The 20,487-nt window shown below is 34.2% G+C and overlaps 1 protein-coding gene across 2 annotated transcripts in view; it reads left to right on the top strand.

Moving 5' to 3' along the window:
- CNTNAP4 (contactin associated protein family member 4) overlaps nt 1-20,487 on the top strand; it is a 248,668-nt gene that overhangs the window by 27,282 nt on the left and 200,899 nt on the right. For both annotated transcript variants that reach the window (XM_069777544.1, XM_069777546.1), the window contains one exon: nt 13,573-13,683. In XM_069777544.1, coding sequence (XP_069633645.1) covers nt 13,573-13,683 — 111 coding nt within the window. The remainder of the gene's footprint in view (nt 1-13,572; nt 13,684-20,487) is intronic.

The following is a 20,487-nucleotide window of genomic DNA, read 5'->3' as shown; positions in this document are numbered from 1 at the left end:
CTTAATTTTCTGAAATGAAGAACTTTCCTAGTGTTTTATTCTAGTTGTGATGTTGAGTGCTTTTCAAAAAAAAAAAAATTAAATAGAGTCATGTTGGGAATAAACTAGCAGTACATTAAGTGACTGCAGGACCATTTATATGGAAAATACATTCAGAGATACAGCTGCAGAAGGCCAAGTAATGATTGAAACAAAGATCTGATTTACTCAGAAGTCAATGCAGACTTTTATTTTTTTGTCCCACTTATACTCTCTACTGAGGGAAAACAGGAAACACTATAATGTTTTAGACCAGATAACTGGTCGTGCTTTCATAATTTAAAGCAGATTTGATGACCTGAAGATTCATCCTGCTTAGGGGGATCTGCATGACTTTAAGCTGTTATACATGGTCCTAAATTGTGTCAGTTCTAGCCTTGTGTTCCTGGTATGAATGTTAAAGGGAAGCTTACATGACTTTTGACAGCCAAAGTCTTTGCAGGCATAATAAAATAACAAAAATTAGCAATGCTATAGGATTGTTCCTCTTATCTTTAATCCAAATGGATATAGCTGTGTAACTTTACTACCTGAGGCAAGTGTTTCTGGTTATTTCATTGTCGTAACGACATTGGGTGAGAATTAACTTAGTTGAAAATTATAGGTTCCAGGGAATATAAATCTGCTAATGCCATATTGTGACCAAGAAAAAGCAGTAAATAACATACTTGCAGAAAATTAGTGGCTGAGATGTAACTTTTCAGTTTAAATCAGGTAAAATGCTGAGAATATGATCACATAGAATTTTACTGGTTTCATTTAAATTTTCCTAAATTTAGTGGTGACTAGCCTGTCCTGGAATAGCATGATGCCACTGTGCTTCCTAGGTTGCAGTTTGAATGCACTGCCAGGCACACAGTCCACTTCCACTGAACTTGTGCAAAAAAAAATGGTAGTCCTTATTGTAAGGCAATTCTTACACAAATCACTGTTGAAGTCATAATGCAAAGACACCATAATTTAAAATGGGCTATGGTCCACTGTTTTTCTTCCCTGTGGGGCTTTGTGTGGCTTTTATTTGAATTTGAACAATATAGCTTTATTGTAGTCAGAATCCTGTGCTCATCCCTTCCTGAGACAAAGAATTGTGGTATCTAGGGTACTCTTTCTTCAAGTCCTGTAAAAAAGGATGAATAAAATGTTTTCAAAACAAAATCTTGAAATCTGATTCCATTCAACATGACATGTCTGTGCTAACCATTCACTGTGTAACTTAACAATGTAGTTAAAAAAAAAAAAAAGGAAAAAAAGGTATGTTTTGTGCATTATAAGTTTGTTCTTTCAAAGAAAACATTCCATCAGTGGAAATGCTTTAAGGTGCTTTAAAAAGGTCTGTTGGGAATAAGCTTTCAAAAAAATCTTTGAAAGGTTTTCTTTATAATTTAATATTAAAAGCAGTTATTAGGAAAAAGAGAAAAGAAAACAAAGAAGAAACTATTTCCCTACTTTCTACAAGTAACTTACTTAAAAAAAGTAATATTAACAGTGTATAACACTGATCTTAATGCTTTTTTCCTTTTGCTTTGTGTCCTATTGTACACTATCCTCATAAACTAACTCTTAAATTCAGTTTATGCCTACACACCATAGAACAAATTTGTAGAATGTTATTTTGAGATGCCTCATCATTTAAATCTATGTGCTCTGGTGCAAGGAATAATTTAATGTTTTGGACATACATTGGGGAGCTTCTTTATTCCATGCCACTTACTCCGATAGAGCAATGGAAAGATAGATTTAATGTAAGTTTGGAGTTTAAAGTAGATTTTGGAGTTATGATTGGTATATAAAGATTTATCCAGATGTCTGACAAATAATTTTGTCTCCATGTTTCATTCAGATTATTATTATTATTGTTGTTGTTGTTGTGTTGTTGTTATTGTTATTGTTATTATTATTAGTTGTAGTTGTAGTAGTAGTATCTGGTTATTCAGTTAGACCTGTGCCAAATTTCAGTTTAACAGAGAAAATTATTTGGGGGGATTTTCAGAGAAACATCCCAAAGAAATATAGCATGCAGTGAAACTTTCACTGCTTAGCACTGATCTGATTTGAGTGAATTTATAAACCTAATGGGTTATGGGAAGGAACATACCTTCCTTTGGCCTTCTTCCTGGGACACAGTTGTGCTCTGAAACAGGGGTGGGAACTTGCCAGCTGGTAATTTTCCTATGCCTTCTACTCTTTACTGTTCATGGAATTTATCAATACCTATTGGGCTTCACACCAAATGTTGATTTGTTTTATTTTAGGGAGTAACTAATTGTTGAGGTATGTGTGAAAACTGTATTTTAATTTAAGAGAAACTTCTCCTGAATAACTCCTAGAGAAATTTTTTCCTATGTAGAGTGCTATACAGCACTTAAATTGTTTATAAGGAATTAAATGATACATGGATAAACCTGTGTATAAAAGCAGATTTAACCATGGTGGATCTCTGTGCACAGCTGAAACTGCTACGTTTTGTCCCAGTGAAGCCTGCATTGTGAGGCTTTCTATTTGTGGAATCCACCATGGTATTTCACCACTAGTCGTATTGTTGTAGAATATTTTCTCTTGCAAAACATGGAAAAGACATCACTGACTGACATGGGATGTACATATTTAAACTCATCAGAGGACACTCAATGATCTGTCTTTACTGGATAGCCAAAACCTGCAGGATATTTTACAGTGTACTTAGGATGTAGCATAGTGTAGGCCACTTCATATCCACTCATACCCTGAACAGATTAAGTTTTTAATCAGTTAGGTGTTTTTATGTTCCCTAGTGAACTGATAAACACTAAAGAACCCATCCAGTGCAAAAGGCATTTGTGGTAGTACACTGCAGTGTGTTACAAAGAGATTGGAGGGGGTTTCATTCCTTTGGAGCAAGGAGCTGTTTACTACGCTAGTAAAGTAGAGGTGGCAGCCAGCCTAGCAAAGAGACATCTGGATATTCAAGGAAGTGGAACAAGGTTTATTTTAGTTATGAAGAGTGGTCAGGTAAAGGAGGGAATAGAAGGTGATGTGGGAGGAAAACTTAAGTCTTTGTGGATCCACTGGAGACTTTGAAGATGTGTTTGCCTGTAAGAGCTAATGAAACACTCAAAGAAGGGTACCACAGCCCATTCATTGACAGAGGATCTCTCTCCAGCTGGTGATTTCTGTGGCAAACAGTCCCAAAGAGGCAAGCCTTGAAGTTATGTAGAAAGTCTGAAACAGTAACTTTATTAGGCTTGAACAGCAAGGTAGTTGAGTAAAAAAGTAAGCGACAAAGAGAAATCTTTCCGATTAGTGTTTGCTGTCTGACTGTGTGGCCTTTCACTTTTTCATAGAAAGACATTTTACAAGCTTTTTTTTCCCTTCTGCCTTAACTGAAAGTGAATTTAATGTGATTTAAGGTACCTGGATGAGAACAACACTTTCTTTATCTATGTGTGTAGTTTGGAACACTCTAACAGGTGTGTTAGCTCCCAAAATACTTCTTCCAAAGCATGCAAAAGGTAATAGTGTGTGACTCCAGTCCAGCTGAAGGGGCAGGTGGAAAAATGGCACCAAAAAGAAAAGAGGTGTTCCAGCAAAACTTGGTAATTCAGAAGGCATTGTAGCATGCAGTGACATGCAATGAGGTATGCAAGCCTAAGCTTCAAGATTTGTAAGGAGTGTGTAATATTTCTGCTGTAAGTTCTTGTACATAATTTTTTTTTTATTTTAGTTGTACCCATACGTAACTTATTATAGATAAATATGAAACTTATATGGGGGTATTGTCTCTTTTTAAAATTTCCCATGCTCAGACCACGTTTCATTTTCAGAAAATTAGTGAATCTGCACAGGCATTCCTTTAAAATACAAAGATCTATATATTTCTATATGTAACAGGCTTTTCTAATTGATCTTCCTAAATTATTTTTTTAGGTTTTAATTGCATCTGTTTAGTGAGGTCAGATTTCATCATGTATGCCAGTGAAATTGACAGTCCATTTCATTATTTATTATGCATGACGATATCAGATCTTAGTAGATCCCAATCATTCAAAAAAAAAAAGCACTGCTTGCAGTCCATGCATGTCCATGCATTCTAAAAAGCTCATACTATCAGTTTATTCATTATTGGCATTCGCAAATTATAAAGTGATTAACAAATTTGTCAGTGAAAAAGAGTGGTATTTGGACTTCAGTGAAGTGATAGTGATAGTTTTTAATGGCAGAAACATACCTTCATAAAGATTTGGATATGATGTATAAAGACAAACGAGTAATAGTAAATGAGTTTGAGTCTAGTACAGGACTTCAGGGCGGGCTTTAGTATTTAGATCAATTGAACTTAAAACTTTCACTAATAATCTGAAGGAGTAAATGACATTATTAGAAATTTATGACTAAAGCTCTTCTAATATTATATACTTTCATAACTTAATCATGTGACTTACCGCTGTATAAGACTTGATTAAAAGAATTGCAATCTATGTCATTAATGTAGGACATCTTCAGTTGCATTAAGACGTGGCTCAATGCCAATCTCAAAAAATGTAGCTATAAATAAGGCGATAACACCAGATTGAGCTTTGGTTAGAAACATGCCTTAGGGATGGGTACTTCATCAAGTCCTATTTTGTCAATGACATGCACTAGGATAAAAATGACATAATAATTACAGATTATATAAATAAAATAATAAAAAAAGAGAGGTAGGTAGTCATTAGAGGATGATCTGAATTTCTATTTACATATTTATAACACAAAACACCATGATTCTTGAGATAAATGTAGATTGGGTAGTATGTGTGTACATTTGGGATCTACCAAATCAGGTTATGTCCATTATATGAGAAAGTACCCCAAGAAGTACTGACCTAAGAAATGCTTAAGAGGTGATTATGGAAAACTTCTTCAAAATAAGACCTGTGTAATGGAATGGGCAAAGGTTTCACAAATACAGTGTATGAAAGTACTTGAACAAAGGAAATAGTGAGTAGAAGTTAGGAATCAGTTTGCTTTCAGCGCACAGCACTGACCTCTGCTACCGATTTCTTGCTGGTAGCTTCCCTTCAAGAAAGATATGCAAATACTGACTGCTCAAAGTAAGCCTGCAAAATAATGCAGAGGCTGGAAAATAAGGCTCACAGAATAAGATTAAAGGAATTTGTCTTACTAAAGAATTGGAGAGTTGACTTGATCATCATCTGTATAAACTTGCACTTGAAATAATATAACTGATAGTGAAGACAGGAGATTTTTCCTTCATATGGAGACAAAATAACAACATCCAAAGGCTTACAGCTGAAGCTAGATTTAAGATTTTATCTTTGAAATCTTATCTCTGAAAAAAGGTATTATTTCCTATCAGTAATGATATTTAAATATATAAAATTATGAAGAAAAAGGTGAATTTACAACATTGTAAAATATAATTAGATTCTGTGCGTGTATGTACAAATTACTGGCTTTCTCTTCTGTTTCTGGGACAATTTTTATAGTCTGTAAGTGGTGTTAGTTTGGTATTGATCATTTTCATCCTGATATTAATAAGTGTATGCACTTTCTTTTTTCCTCTTCCTGCAGTGCCATAACAAGTATTTTATCTGTAACGCCCTCAGCATTCTCGGACCTCTTGAGTTTAATTACTTGTGCCAGATGCTTTCAAGCAGAGCAGAGCTAGCACTGTGCCTTTGGAGGTGATGGTCAGGGGCCAGAATACTAACTAACTAGTTCCCTTCCTGTCTTTGACCAAAGCATCAAGGGAAGTCACTAGTGCTGTGCCTGGTATTGCTTCACCTTGGAGCTTCCCTCTTGGTTTTTATTTTTCATCCAAATGAATAGCTTCCAAATTACATGTCTCTAGTACCTGCCAGAAGAGTTTTCATGTTATTGTTCCTTCCTCTGAAGCCTCAGCTTTAGGAGAGGAAGGCAAGTGCTTTGTAGTTGAAAAGATAACCAGAGTTGTTAAAGTCTCATTAAACAACTGCATGTGATGTTGTCAGAGATGCTTTAAAAATGATCTTACTTTAGCTGAGATGCAGTGACTGACAATGATTGTCTCAAATCCAATGTGATGAAGAATGAACCAGCTGCACAGGTCTCCTAATCAGTAATTATGTTTCTGGGGCTTGTGTACACAAGTTACTTGTGAAATCTTACACTTCTCTTGCAAGGAGGTATTTCACTATGCCAATATAGTGACAGTAATACAAAAGTAGATATTGATGAAAGTAGTAAAATCATGAGACTTTTACAGCTCAGACATTCTTACCTATAATTATTTTCCCCTAAACACCATTCCCTCTGCTTCCCCCCCACCCTAGCAGCAAGTAGAATTTTGTCCTGCAAGGGTGTTAATCTTTTAACACATAAGCAGATCTATAGATAAAAAAAAGAGCATTAGTAACCTGTTTCCAATGAGTGGTTTGTTGATTTAGTTTTATATAAACATAGAATTATGTATACTATCATGTTTTTTGCAGTAAAAAAGTTGGCTGGGAATCAGTGGCAGACCATAGCTGTAGGACTAGAGCAGAAATGAAGTCAAGGGGATTCAGCGTTCCAGTGTTTTGTGGGCAGAATCTTGCAGATTCAGACAAATGCTACCCATTTGTAAAGGTCTCCCTAAAGAGACTGTGTAAAGTGATTAACATCCAGGAAAAGACAGTTCATAAAGTTTTGGTTCTAAGATGAATCTTACATATGTAATTTCCTTTGATCTGGAAAAGCCTTAATTAAAAATATATCATTTCAAATATATTTTAAAAAAAATTGTGAGTTTATCTTTTTATTTATATTATTGTTAGAGTGAGTAGTATCTTTCCAAACATGAAGAACTTTTATTAGTTGTTTGTTTAAGATTGCTTTGTTTAATGTGATTATAAAGATGGCTGTCTCAGTGACAGTTGATGGAATTTCCTTGAATATGACTTTTCCTTCCCTTAATTTCATTGCCAGAGTCCTGGATTGAATTTGTATACTTTTTTAAAATTTATTTATTTTTTTAGGCACTAAATTATATTCCTTATTTCTCTCTGAAACACTTTGGTATAAATTTTGTCTTTAATAAGATGGAAGAGTTCTTTTCTTTTCTAACTTTAAGTATGGCAAGTTTGTTTCTTGGGTGAAAAGTAATCCAGTAGAAAGCCTCTACCTTTGAGCAAAGTTTGATTTAATAAAATCAAAGTTAAAACTATCATTGAACAAACAAACAAACAATCTTTTCCCCCTTCTGTGTGAATTCTGTCTGATTCTGCTAGTTTAGGAGAAAGAAAAATTATTTCTACATTCTTCTGGTAATAAGGCATTTGAAATACTCTGACTTTTGGTAAAGATGTGTCCTGGTTTTGTCTGGGATGGAGTTAATCTTCTTTCTAGTAGCGGGTATAGTGTTATGTCTTGGGTTTAGTATGAGAATAATATTGCTATTACACTGATGGTTTTAGTTGTTGCTAAGTTGTGTTTATACTAAGTCAAGGATTTTTCAGCTTCTGATGCCCAGCCAGCAAGAAAGCTGGAGGGGCACAAGAAGTTGGAAGGGGACACAGCCGGGGCAGCTGACCCAAACTGCCCAAAGGGGTATTCCATACCATGGGATGTCATGCCTAGTATATAAACTGGGGGGAGTAGGGGTGGGGGATTGCTGCTTGGGGACTAACTTGGGTATCGTTTGGCAGGTAGTGAGCAATTGCATTGTGCATCACTTGTATATTCCAATCATTTTATTATTGTTATTATTATCATTATTAGTTTCTTCTTTTCTGTCCTAATAAAATGTTCTTATCAAAACCCACGATTTCTACTTTTTTTTCCAATTCTCTCCCTCATCCTGCTGGGCGGGGGGGAAGTGAGTGAGAGGCTGCGTGGTGCTTAGTTGCTAGCTGGGGTTAAACCATGACAAGATGCTTTTATTGATCTCAGGAAACATTTTACTAAACTCTGTTTATGTTATCCCAGCTGAAAAAAAAAAAAATCCATTTTTTTTAAATAAATTGTTAGATAGCCCAAAGACAGTGGAAATTTAATAATCTAATGAGAAAGTGTAAGACATATTTCATGAGAAAGGATGTTTCAAGCAGGTACAAAATTAGTTTTCAGGTACTGTGCACCTACATGGAAAAAAGATGAATGCTGATAATAAAAGTTATCTGTTCTTAATCGCTATGAAATACTTTAATTCTAAATTGTAAGTAATTTTTTTTAGTTCCCTTAAAATATATAAATGTTTGTCTCAGAAAATAGATATATATTTATAAATGTATATTAAAAATATATAAATATATTCACTTATGTCTAACATATAAAAACTTATATATAATTCCTGTTTTTCCCTCTATAAATCTTGCCATGTTACTACTACACATGCTTAAGAAACTCTCAGCTTACATTAGAGATTGCATTAGTCTTTCACTGTTTTTCACAGAATGAACCCTTTATACTTACTGAATTAATTTTTTTGACTTATAAGATCATTCTTATTAACATTTACTATATTAGTAACTTTTAACATTAAAAACTTTTTCAACCTGTGTTGCCAAGATCCCCACCAAAACTCAATAGCAATAAAAAACAGAATGAAAGAACTTTTAATAGTAGAAATATTAAAAAATATTATTTTGAGTTTATACAACTAAGCAAGGGCCCATAAGATCCCACATATTTCAGATTCTGCTGATGTTTTAGAATGTGTTCTACTTAATCTTGCCAGTTTTGACTCTTGTTTGATAAGAAATATGCCTTTAAGTCAAAATAGACAAGATATTTGCCTATCTAGTAGAAAGTATGCCCTTCTACTTTCTTGATTTGCTGTAGGGTACACCTTGAACAAGCTGATCTTAAAGTGTTACTGCAGCATATTTGGTTAATTAATAAATTTTGCTATATGTCTTCAAAGGGAATAAGAAGAGTCGAACAGAAAATGATCCATTTCTCCCATCACCCCACAGTTCTAATTTGTCTTACTCTAAAGTTTTTTATTGAATCATACAGTCTCACCACTGAAATCACACACATAAAATGTAAGTGAAAGCTATCAAAAAAATACAGTCTTAATCCAATAATCATGGAACTTAATATAAGGACTTTTTGGGTTTCAAAGGGCACTAGGAATTAGGAGTTAAGTTTCAGTGACAGAACTTCACTTGCATTGGATCATAGACTGAAGGTTTCTAGAAAAGACCAAGAGAATAAGGGGTGAGTTAACTCAGTTATTATCAATATGTCTTTAACGTCAATTAAGACAAAAGCTGTTGACTCTTGGGTGATTTCTGGGTATTAAGAACAAGAAAGTCCTTTATTTCACTTTGTAAAAACTAATTAGATTACCCTGTGATTTTCATGCTCCTTTTTCTTAAAGTATGGAACAAAAGTAGTTCAAGAAGTCAGATAAAAATAAAAAGTAAAAATAAATAAATAAAACCCTAAGGAAAGCATAATTCCCAGCTATAAGAACCATACGAGCCATTATAGGTTTATTGAAAGCTGTGAATCTTTGTAAATACCTGTGTTTGGAAAACAGAAGGTTATATCTCTTCCTGTCCTCGATCATTAAATTCTGATCTATCTAACTACAGCCTTTATCTTCTGGTCTGGCTTTTAAGTTCTCTATGTTCAGTCATAAAAAGACTTCTGTGACCCTGGACAACAACAAGGTGGTCAGTGAGCACAAAGGACATTTGGCTTTTTGTACTCACTTCCTGTTCTTGATCCCTCATTGGCATGAAAAAACTGCAATTGTGAAATGAGGATGTCTTCTTGAAAGGAAAGAAATGTAGCATTGCATGTTTTTTGTTAAGGTAAACATCACATGCCTGAGGTGAATAGTATGTTAGGAGCAACTGACTGCTAACTGTCAGAATTCTGTGCTGAATTTGTGTGAACCACTGTCTGCAAAGGCTAATAATTTTATCAGAAAACTGGAAGACTTTGTTTCAAATTCAAGAAAAGAATCAGCCCTGCCATGAAGATTATTTTCTTGATAAATCATTCTTTACATTCACAGAGAAACTGTAACAAAAGCCTAAAGACTTTTCTTTTCTTATCTTGGTCAATCATCTCCCCTCGGGCAATCCCTTGGGCAATTCTGCCTCCATGCTGCCACCCCACCCCTAAAGAAATAGGTGAAATCTATTGATGAAAACTCATGTTTAAACAAACAAACAAATCAGCCTGGGCCAATCACCAATAAAATTTCAACCTGAAGGGTTAACATTTTTCAAAGTAGTAAGCAGCTGAAAATGTCTAGAAAACCTCAGCAAAGCAAAGCACTGTGAGCTTTTGTGGCTCTGATATGCTGTTCAAATGGAATATGTGGAAATGCCTAGAAACATTCCACAAAATGTACTGAAAACACTAGTGGCTAATAACTGCTTCAAGGAGCTCATAGAGGCATGCATGAAACAGTGCAACTTTTCTAGTTAGCTGTTTCTAAACTCTTAGCTACAAACAGGCAGCAGTAGACAGAAGATGAAGTGCTTAAGGCTCTGAACAAAAACAGCTTATCCCTGGTCAGGAAACAAGTGCAAGAGGAAGCATGTAACAGCAGCCGCAACCACAGACCAGTTTCATAGTAAGTGACATTGCATATTGTGTAGCTAGAAGGCCTGAAACTAACCTGATCTAATTGTCTGTACATCTATCAATTTGACTTCTCATTATTCTTATCCTCACTGATGAAGAGTTTACCATGATCGGCATCAGCGCAATGGTCAATACCTCTCAGCAACAGGAGAGGGGCACATCTCTTTTTATCTATGTCACATGAATCTCATTAAATTCAATGAATCTTTTGAAAGTAATTACAAGCTTGCACATGGACCAAAGACTAAATTACCACAATTAACATACTTAAAGGTTCTATTAAGTAAAGTGAGATATGTGCTCATTCCTAGGGAAAATTAAACATCTTCTGTTGAAAACAGTAGATGAGCTCGAGGATATTTGATCTTCAAAGTAATAGGAAAAAGAGTGCTTTGAAGCCCACATGACTGAATCATAGATTTAATAAATAACTGTTGGAGGGTAGTTTTTGTGGCATCTTTTTCTGAGGTTTTAGCAAGTAGTAGTCCTGTTGATACAACATGACATCTCTTATTTTTAAGAGCCTTATGCCTTTTCATGAAGTTTTTGATCACAGATACTCATTTATTCAAATCTGAATGTATTAATGGCAGCAAAGTTGATTCTTCCTAAGCATTGCAGCTTCACCTGCATGCGTAAAATGAACATTAATAAATGTAGAGACTCCCAGAATTATTACCTCTCCTATGAAGAAAGGCTGAGAGAGTTGGGGTTGTTCAGCCTAGAGAAGAGAAAGCTCTGGGGGACCTTACTGCAGCCTTTCACTACTTAAGTGGGGCTTATAAGAAAGATAGGGACAGACATTTTAGTAGGCCCTGTTGCGATAGGACAAGGGGTAATGGTTATAAACTAAAAGAGAGTAGATTAGAACTAGATACAAGGAAGAAATTTTTTACTGTGAGGGTGGTGAAACACTGGAACAGGTAGGCCAGAGAGGTGGTAGATGTCCCATCCCTAGAAACATTCAAGGTCAGGTTGGATGGGGCTCTGAGCAACCTAATCTAGTTGAAGATGTCCCTGCTCTTTGCAGGGGGGGTGCACTAGATGATCTTCAAATGCCCCTTCAAACCTAAACTGTTCTGTGATTCTATGATTCTAAATCATGTACATAGATTTGGGGGAAAAAGCCTTTGACAGTAGAAAAAGAATTAATGACACTTGAAGTGCTCCCTTACATCAGCAGTGTACGTAGCTCTCTGTGCAAAAACAGCAGCATCAAATTCTTCTCTTTCTAGTGTAGTTTATGACTAATAAGTTCTTTTTCTTTTCTATGTTGTAAAGAAAGCTTTCATGAATGAGATCCTTTTCTAAGACTTACCAGTGCAATGCATTTGCTCATAAGATGAAATCTTGTTTCCCTTCTTTTTTTTTTTCTTCTGTGCTTACAGTTGGACAATTTGTCCCAAGTAACACAGTCTCTTTCAACATTATGAAACTAATCTGTGGATCATGAAGTGAAAAATGAGCTTGCGGTTAGACAATAAAGAGTAGTGATAAAATTCTGCAGTTTGTATCACAGAAGGCTAGAGCAGGAAAAAAAATTTAGGAAAGTAAATATTAATTTTATTTGTTACTTTCACGTAAGTGAGGTGTTCTGAATTTGGTAGAAGTATGATATATGTGAACTTATCAAAGGCAATTAATACATCCTCTTGTTTGTAGTGACTGGATATTATTTATAGGATTCGAGAGAACTTCTAACTGTAGCAGTCATGGTCATTATGAGGCCTTCAGTTTAGGAAGAGCTTTGCTTAAAAACAAAATGAACCGACTTTAAAAAAAATAAAATTTTTGAAGGTGATTAAAAAATTCCCTTGAGACATTCATATAAAAATCTTGCTGCTAATTGGAAATATCCATAATTATTCAGGAGAAACACCTAATTAGCACTGAGTCAGGAAAAGATTTTGTATTAATTAATATTCATGATTTTGACAGTGGAAATCTGGTAGACAAACAGAAGAGTTATAAGAAGAAGGACTCACCTGTGACTTGTCACTTATCAGTTGAATCCACAGAGTGTGTTTGCCCTAAAAAGAACCATTTCATAAAGACTAATAGTTTACATAATTTCCTCACATTTTCTAAACAACAGATGCCAGCATAGTATAGCTAGGGAAAGACTTGCTTACACTTCTTCTAGTGTTTTAAAGTCAGTCTTCTTTCAGCCAAAACTAGAACAGGTATTGATTTTCAATTTATATTTTTCAAATTTAAATGGAGAATGAACACATGCCCTGTATAGTAATTGAACTGGAGAGGCATTTAACATCCAAGGTATTGATTAGCATTTGCTTTCTTATGCACCATTGATTGTGAACTGCAGTTAAGTCTTTTTCTGAAACATTCAGGTTTCATTCTGTATGATGTTAAGACTTGCATACTAATAACTGTGTGATAATGATTTTGTGCTGTGTCTTAATCAAACATGCACACCATTGGCAAAGCAAAAGATTTTTCATTTTGTCATTCTTAAAGTGCTTAAAAGGGATGAGATTATTTTTTATTTCATTTGGTTCAGGGTTTTTTTTTAAGATCTAGCTGTATTTAATGTGATTGCACGTTAAATGTAATTGCACAGACCTGTGCTGGATCAGGTCTCAAGAAAACAAAGAGCATGCACTGAGGTTGTAGCTTCATGTTACAACCAGGACTAGAACGTATCAGTTGCTATTCATGTAAATGATAGTGAGTGAGCTGTGATCCATTTATCATTATGATCTCAGAAGTTAGGTTAGAAGTGGGCAAGTACAGCCAGTTGAAGAACCTAATAAATTATACCCCGGTAGTCTCATTAAATATTGGGTAAAAAAAGTGCTGCCTCAGTACTGGTACTTTTACATATAGTACAGCAAGAGAAAATATTTAGACATATGCTGCTTTCAGGTACAAGGTTGATCCAGATATTCTTCTAGTGTTCTGTTTCATTACAGTTCCAGTAAGTGGTGTTCATTGTATTAACCAGAATGTGATATTTTTCACTGGCAGATAATTGTGATGATCAGTTGGTGTCTGCTTTGCCTCAGTCTTCATTCAGCAGTTCATCGGAGCTGTCTAGCAGTCACAGCCCTGGATTTGCAAGACTTAATCGAAGAGAGGGTAAGTGCATTTTATTGGTTGATTGATGTGTTTGGGTTTTTTTACGTTTTTTTTAAGCATTTTTGTACCTGTACACAACATCAAAATGATACATAGTGAGCATATTCTGGGTTATTGGAACTGGAGAGAGTTACGTTTGTTGTTTTAAGGAGAATGGGAAAGTAAAACAGTGTCAAAGAATTCACTTTGCCATGTTCAGTAAGTTTTTCCATGGTAAATTATACTTTCAGACATTTGTGAACATTTTACTAATTTTAGTGTAAAGGATTCATCCTGACTGAAACCAAAATCTTCATGTGATTTTCCAGCATAAAATGTAGACAGCTTTGGACATACGTTTACGCCTAATCTTAAAACAAAATTTAAATTAATTTTGTTCCTTAACAAGACAATAATAACATAAATAATCTCTTTTCTCTTAGAGGACAAATAGAAGAAGTGCAAACTTATGAATGTCATTGTACGTCATTCTCTAAAGAAATAAGGGTAAATGCAGATTACATTTGGAAAGGCAGGACCAGATATTCAGGAAATAGTTTTGAGAAATCGTTTTCTCTTTTTTCTGGCAATTTAAAGTCTTAATTATTGTATTTTTTTTTCTTCACTGAACCTAGTGTTTTCTTATGCTTATTCACTGACACTGAGGCAAACTATACAACTGGCACGTGGTCCAAATTTTTAGTAAAATGAAGGAAACTTGCCTGTTAGGTTATCATTTATGTTACACCTCCTCATAAATCTTCTGAAAGCTCTGTATCATTTCTAATTGTATTTGATATAGTAATTAAACGTACATTTTCAGCCTTTTTTTTAATTATGAGACACTTTCTTTTGTTAAATGCAATTAAACTTTGCTAGCATTGTTATTTTTGTCTTTTCTAACATGCAGCTAGAAGGTTTAAACACTTGGTATATGTCAGAAGATCTGGAGATTACCCATTTTAGCTGAAGTTTAGTGGTAACTCAAATCTTATATTTCATGTCAAGGATACAGTAGGAATGAGAAATGATGAATTTATTTTAATTACTGTAAACATGTTTTCTGTTCCCAATTGTCATTGGGAACAGTCTTATTATACTTTCTGTGTGAAGGATTTCTATTCTGATACTTTTTAACAGTATCTGCTAGATCATATAAAATCTGTCCAAAAAAACGTATTTAAACTGTCAAGACATATCACATTAGACTTTCTCTGTGTTTGTGGCCTATTTGTAATAAGTATTTATGTTCAAAGGTCATGTTAAAAAATACATGTAAGTACATTGAACATTAAAAAGATAAAAATTAACTTTGAAATACCAAAAAACCTCAGTCATCAGCCTCATCAGGCAAGTATCCAGGAAATCAGTCATGCTTGTCAATAACATAATAAAGACAATATTTCTTTTTTTTTTTCCCCAGCATACCAGCAAGGTTCTTGGTTTTAACATCACAGTTCTAATGCTAAGGAGGAATAAATAACTTTAGGAAAGATTCTATCAATATGTGGCAATATGGTGTTATTAGTTAAACAAAATCCCTCTTGCTGACGTACCTAAAAATAATACTCTGTTTTAAAATTATGGTTTTAAAACCAGCTAAAGTCTGGATTTAAATGAAATCAGTTTGGATGTCCAAGAGCATACATTACTGTTTCAAATCATCTTTGTCTAGTGTTTGTAAACCAATCATGATCCACAGTGTAGTCTAAGTTCAAAGAAGTTGTGAAGCTCAACTTCCCACCCATTGGTAAGCTGTCTGAAAACAGGAGCATGCAGAGGCTGGAGGTGCTATATCAGCCAATGGAAGAAGGAACTTCTATGGCCACTGACTTCTGTTTAATTATTACCCAATAGGAAACAACAAAGAAACTGATTCAAAGGTGCAGTCCTGGGAGACCTCACTGAAATATTGTGTCTTAGGTCACAATCTAATGTTAAAAATTCAGCTTTAATACAGACAATAAGAACTGTGCTTGTTAATTAAAGCCATTCATATACATCAAGTTCCCCTCATATATTTAATTATTATATTTTATATCAATGCATATAATTGATAAATATGTAAATTAAATCTTAAGAATGTTTAGTACTGCCAAAAGCATTTCCAGTCTTGTATATCCACGATTTACTGGAACATTTGGAATGTACTTGTAGATAGAAACTCTATAGTGAAGAAGGAATACTCCAATCTATTATCCTAGTGTACAAATTTGATAAGCATGAACTTCTGTTTTGAATGAAATCGTGATATTAAAGAAAATTTTATGGTGTGTAAGGACTTGCCTTGATTTGAAGTAATATGCGCTCTTAGAATCTTAACTAACACATGAGTTCTCGTCAAAGAGTATATTGGTCTTCCCAAAAATGTTAAAAATTTTTTCCATTTGGCTCTTTTCATGTGCTATAAAGTTGTATTTACCATTTTAGCATACATTTTTTAGAGTTATTATTTCCTTCACATTTCCTTGTAGTGTGTGCACACATTAGAAATGCTCATAGCTTTACATCTGGTATCTTTCCATTGCATGTAGACACAAAGAAGCAAGTTGCCAAATCAGGAGATTGCTAGCTCTCTGCTTTCTCATTCCGTGTACCTAAGGTGCACAGTACTCAACAGGGTACAGATTTGAATGTCTTATTCATTTGTCATGTTCAAATATTTTGTTGGTTTAATAACTTTTGACCAGACTGTTTGGTTAGGTACCTTTTGGTTCATTCAGACATAATTCTATAGAATTGTGTAGATGAGGTGAGATGAAAAATTTCTTCAGTCTTCAACAAATTAACCTGAAATAAATTAGCCTTAACTTATATTTCTTTTTTTCATTGAGAGTAGAGACTCAGTACTCACTATGGAACAAGGAATATCTTTTTTGTACTGAATCTGTATTTAACTCTTTTCTGTGAATTTTCAAGGGAAAACCTGACTATATTTGTAGGTCTATATACATGAAAGTTTTATCTGGGTGGAACAAAGCAAGTGATTATGATATGATATGATATGATATGATATGATACATGGTTATAAACAAATGGATTTAGTCACACAATAAATGATTGTTAAACTTTATAGACTGCAAAAAAGATCTGTTATTAGGAGAATATGACTTGGGTTGCTGTGTTGTCAGTGATCTCATGGAAGCAATGACTACATCATTAAAGTTTCAAAATAAATTGTCTGATAATTGTAAATGAGTTTGCCTTTAATATAGATAATTCTGTACTTTGAATAAAACCAAATAATTTATTCAGCCAAAGTTAGTGTTTAGGAGTGATTGTGGCCTTCTAACATTCAATTTAGACAAGCAGATTATGGTCCCAGTCTGATAATATACTTGGTTCTTAAAATGCCAAAATTAGGGAAAATTGAACACAATTTAGACAAGAAAAAGTATAATGTTTTTACAGAGATTACTTAGGAGTCAAATTGTTGTAATTCATCGGTAAAGAAGTAAAACAAATGTACATATAAACCCACACTGTTTCAATTGACAAAGAAAAGGTAGAAATTAGCAGGAAATTTATCAGGAATGTGGGAAGTTGCACTGAAGGGAGGAATAGTTCTTTAACCATATAGCTTTTTGTTTACTAAATGTAGCAAATTGATAGGAAAAGTTAAAGGGATTGAGGAGAGAATGCTGTAGGAGACAGATTAGTAAAACAGCTAACTGCAATAGTATTTCAGCGCTGTTTGTAAAGGAAAAGGGTAATGCTGAATTACAGGAAGACAAAGTTTTTTCAGTCCATTAGCAGCTAAGGAAAGTGATAACATCTAGGAATAACTTCTTAAATGTTCTTCAAACTTTTAATTATTATTAGTGCATCTGTTTCCTGAAGCTTTGCAAATACTCAAGCACAGCCAATGAATACTCCTGCTAACTGCTGAAGTAGTTACTCTGACATCAGGTCTGCTTGTAACAATTGAAAAGTAGATAGAAGAGTCAAGTAACAAGAACTAAGTAAAAAACCCAAACGCTAATAGTAGTCAAATATTTTTAATGGAAAAATAGAAAACACATGATTTAATTATTTGAGGTTAGTAGACATAAATGCAGGGATTTAATATATGTGGAATTTGACTTTTGGACTAATGCTGTATGACTTTCTAATTTTAAATCATAACACAATATCAATACAGTCCAAATTAAATGGATTAAGATCTAGCTGGTTGATCTCCAAAGCATTTATCATTACCGTATAAAGGTGTTTCCACAGAAGTTCAGAGAAAACTCTAAGGCCAACTCTGTTCAATACTTTTCTTGATTATATACAAGTAAACACAAATCATTTAAGATGAAATGTGTAAATGACATGAAGATTGGTGATACAGTAAGTAATCATGGCAAAGCAATTATGCAAAGCTAAGGTATTCAATTTACCTATTGAAATAAGCACTTTAACATCGTTACTTACAAAGTGTTTAGAAGGAAGAATGGAGGTCATACTTATAGAATAGGAACTGTATTCTACAAAGTTGCGACTCAAAAATTAATCTGAGCATTGAGCTGAATTAGTGATTCTCCTTTAGCATATTCTCTAACAAAAAGAAATAATGAAGCTTTTGTATAGAGGAACAGAAGAAAGGAGTTCTTACTGTCCATATAGCTGTATAATTTACCACTGAACTGTGTTGTAAAATTCCAGATCATGAAAAGCTTGTTGAAAAACTAGGCTGTTTTTCTATGCTGGTTCCACCACTGTGAATAGGTGACATGGAAAAATGTTTGGGGACGTATTTTTTTTAAATGTATATTTCCATATGAGGCTAAAAGAAACAAAAGAGAGAAAGAAACCAAAACCCCCCAAAACAAATGAGAAAAACAAAGAACACCCTGGTTAAGCTCTTAGATCTGCAAAGACTTGAAAAAGCCAGGTGGGGACAGAAGCATTTAAGGATTTGTATGTCTTGAAAGTAGGCACATCATCCAAAGGAGAGTCCTTCCGCCCCCCCCCCCCCCCCCCCCAAGTTGATAGGTAACACATGCTTCTTTATAGGGAGGAATGAGGTATCCCAAAAGAACAGAAAAAATGGCCAGCATGCAGAGCATGCCTACCAGGACTGGTGAGAGGAACCATAAGTACCAATATCTAATCTGGGCCATCAAGGATGTGCCTCTGTCCACTGTTAATATTTTTCATGATGAGCAGTCAGCTGAAGTTTGGCACCATAGACAGTTTGCTCCCTCTGCAAATGTAGGTTTCTTGACATATTATCTCCCAACCAGGATCTGTGGAAAAGCCCTCTGCCAAGCAGAGAGAAGATTGTGTTATTGTTGAGGTCAGGGTCGTCTTGTTTTGTCTACATGGGATCAGTATTTCATGCTGGTTGTACATACACAAAGTCCTCTCATTCACCATTCCAATCCCACTGGAAAAGGTTTATTAATGGGACTGTGAACCATTATACCCACGAATGCAGGCCTTCTTTTGAATTAATGAACTTTTGCAACTTTATGGGCGAAAACTTCAGAAAAGAGTTGCTCTACAAGAGTACAAGTACCCATGGAAGAGCCTTGATATTTGGGCAGCTAAATGAGCTGGATAGGGATTTGGCTGTGATTGCCTCGCCCCATATTCACACACAATTACTTGATTAGAATATGACAGAAGAAAATTGAATATAGAAGTTGTTAAGTAGCCAAAAAATCTGCCTTACAGCTTTCTATTTCCCTGAAGTAGGAGGAAACCCATGTATTTTAATTATGCTGTCAGTTTACATTGCCAGATTTTGAGAAGTGGCCTGGAAACTTGAATGCATTAACAGCTACCAAATAAAGGATAGCTTATTCAATATGGTACTGTAAAGTTGTTTGTGGTTTGTTTTTTTTTTTTAATAAAACGCTGTTGTTGAATCACTTTTGGAGAACTTGCACTAAGTAGGTCAAAATGGATTAAAGAATTCTACCTATCAGTAGCTAAAGAAAACATCAAGGAAACAGTTAAAGAAAAAAATAACATTTCTCACAAAGTAAGAAGGTTTATTTTCAGAAATTTTCTTTTTTTTTTTTTTAAGAAACAGTTTAATTTGCATAATCTAATGCTAACAATTAAAATAAAAAAGCAGACAAATTAAAAAACTTAATAGCAGTTAGGTTTGTTAGTCACCAAAAGATAATTAGAAAGATCTTAGTCCCTCCATTTCATTAGTATGCAAATAAAATTCATTAAGGCTGATATTTTACTTTAGTACAAGCAATAAGAAAATGAAGATAGAATGAAAAAGACCCAATCTGATGGTAATCATTCAGCTTTTATAAATTAACAGCAAATCTAAGTTGATCCAGCTAACATCATGGCTTAGAGTTTTGTGACTTACCTGACTTCAATAGGTGTGTCGGGAAAAAGGCAAAAGTGACAATGTAAATCTGTTATATTTAAACTAAGTAAAATAAGCAGTGGCTACAGTGACTTATGCATAAAAGATCAGATGATGCATACTGCTATATAGTCAGTGAAATTCCTGTACCATTCAGTTTCTAAGGAAGAAATCATAGATTTTTTTTTCCTTAACTACTGCAATAATTACAGCTTTTAGTGTGAACATTGCCATCAATCTCTCAGTCTTTTAATTACAATTTTTTTTAATACCATTTCATTTTTTCTATAGAAAATGGTTTTAAACACCTGTTTTAAACACCTTAAAGAAAATATATATGGATGCATATGAAAGTTGTATATGGTATTGTAGGTGCACTACAAGTTTTAAGAAATTATCAAGTTTACACCAGCTTCAGTGAAGGCAAAATTTGAAACAGTAGTATTTTATTAATGTCTAAAGTGAAATTTATGCTGGTTTTGTTTTGCTTTGTTTTGGGTTTGTGT

The sequence above is a fragment of the Haliaeetus albicilla genome, chromosome Z (genome assembly GCF_947461875.1).
Source record: "Haliaeetus albicilla chromosome Z, bHalAlb1.1, whole genome shotgun sequence".
Lineage (NCBI taxonomy): Eukaryota > Metazoa > Chordata > Aves > Accipitriformes > Accipitridae > Haliaeetus > Haliaeetus albicilla.
Note: the sequence above shows the minus strand (reverse complement) of the source record. Positions and strands in the feature narration are given on the sequence as shown.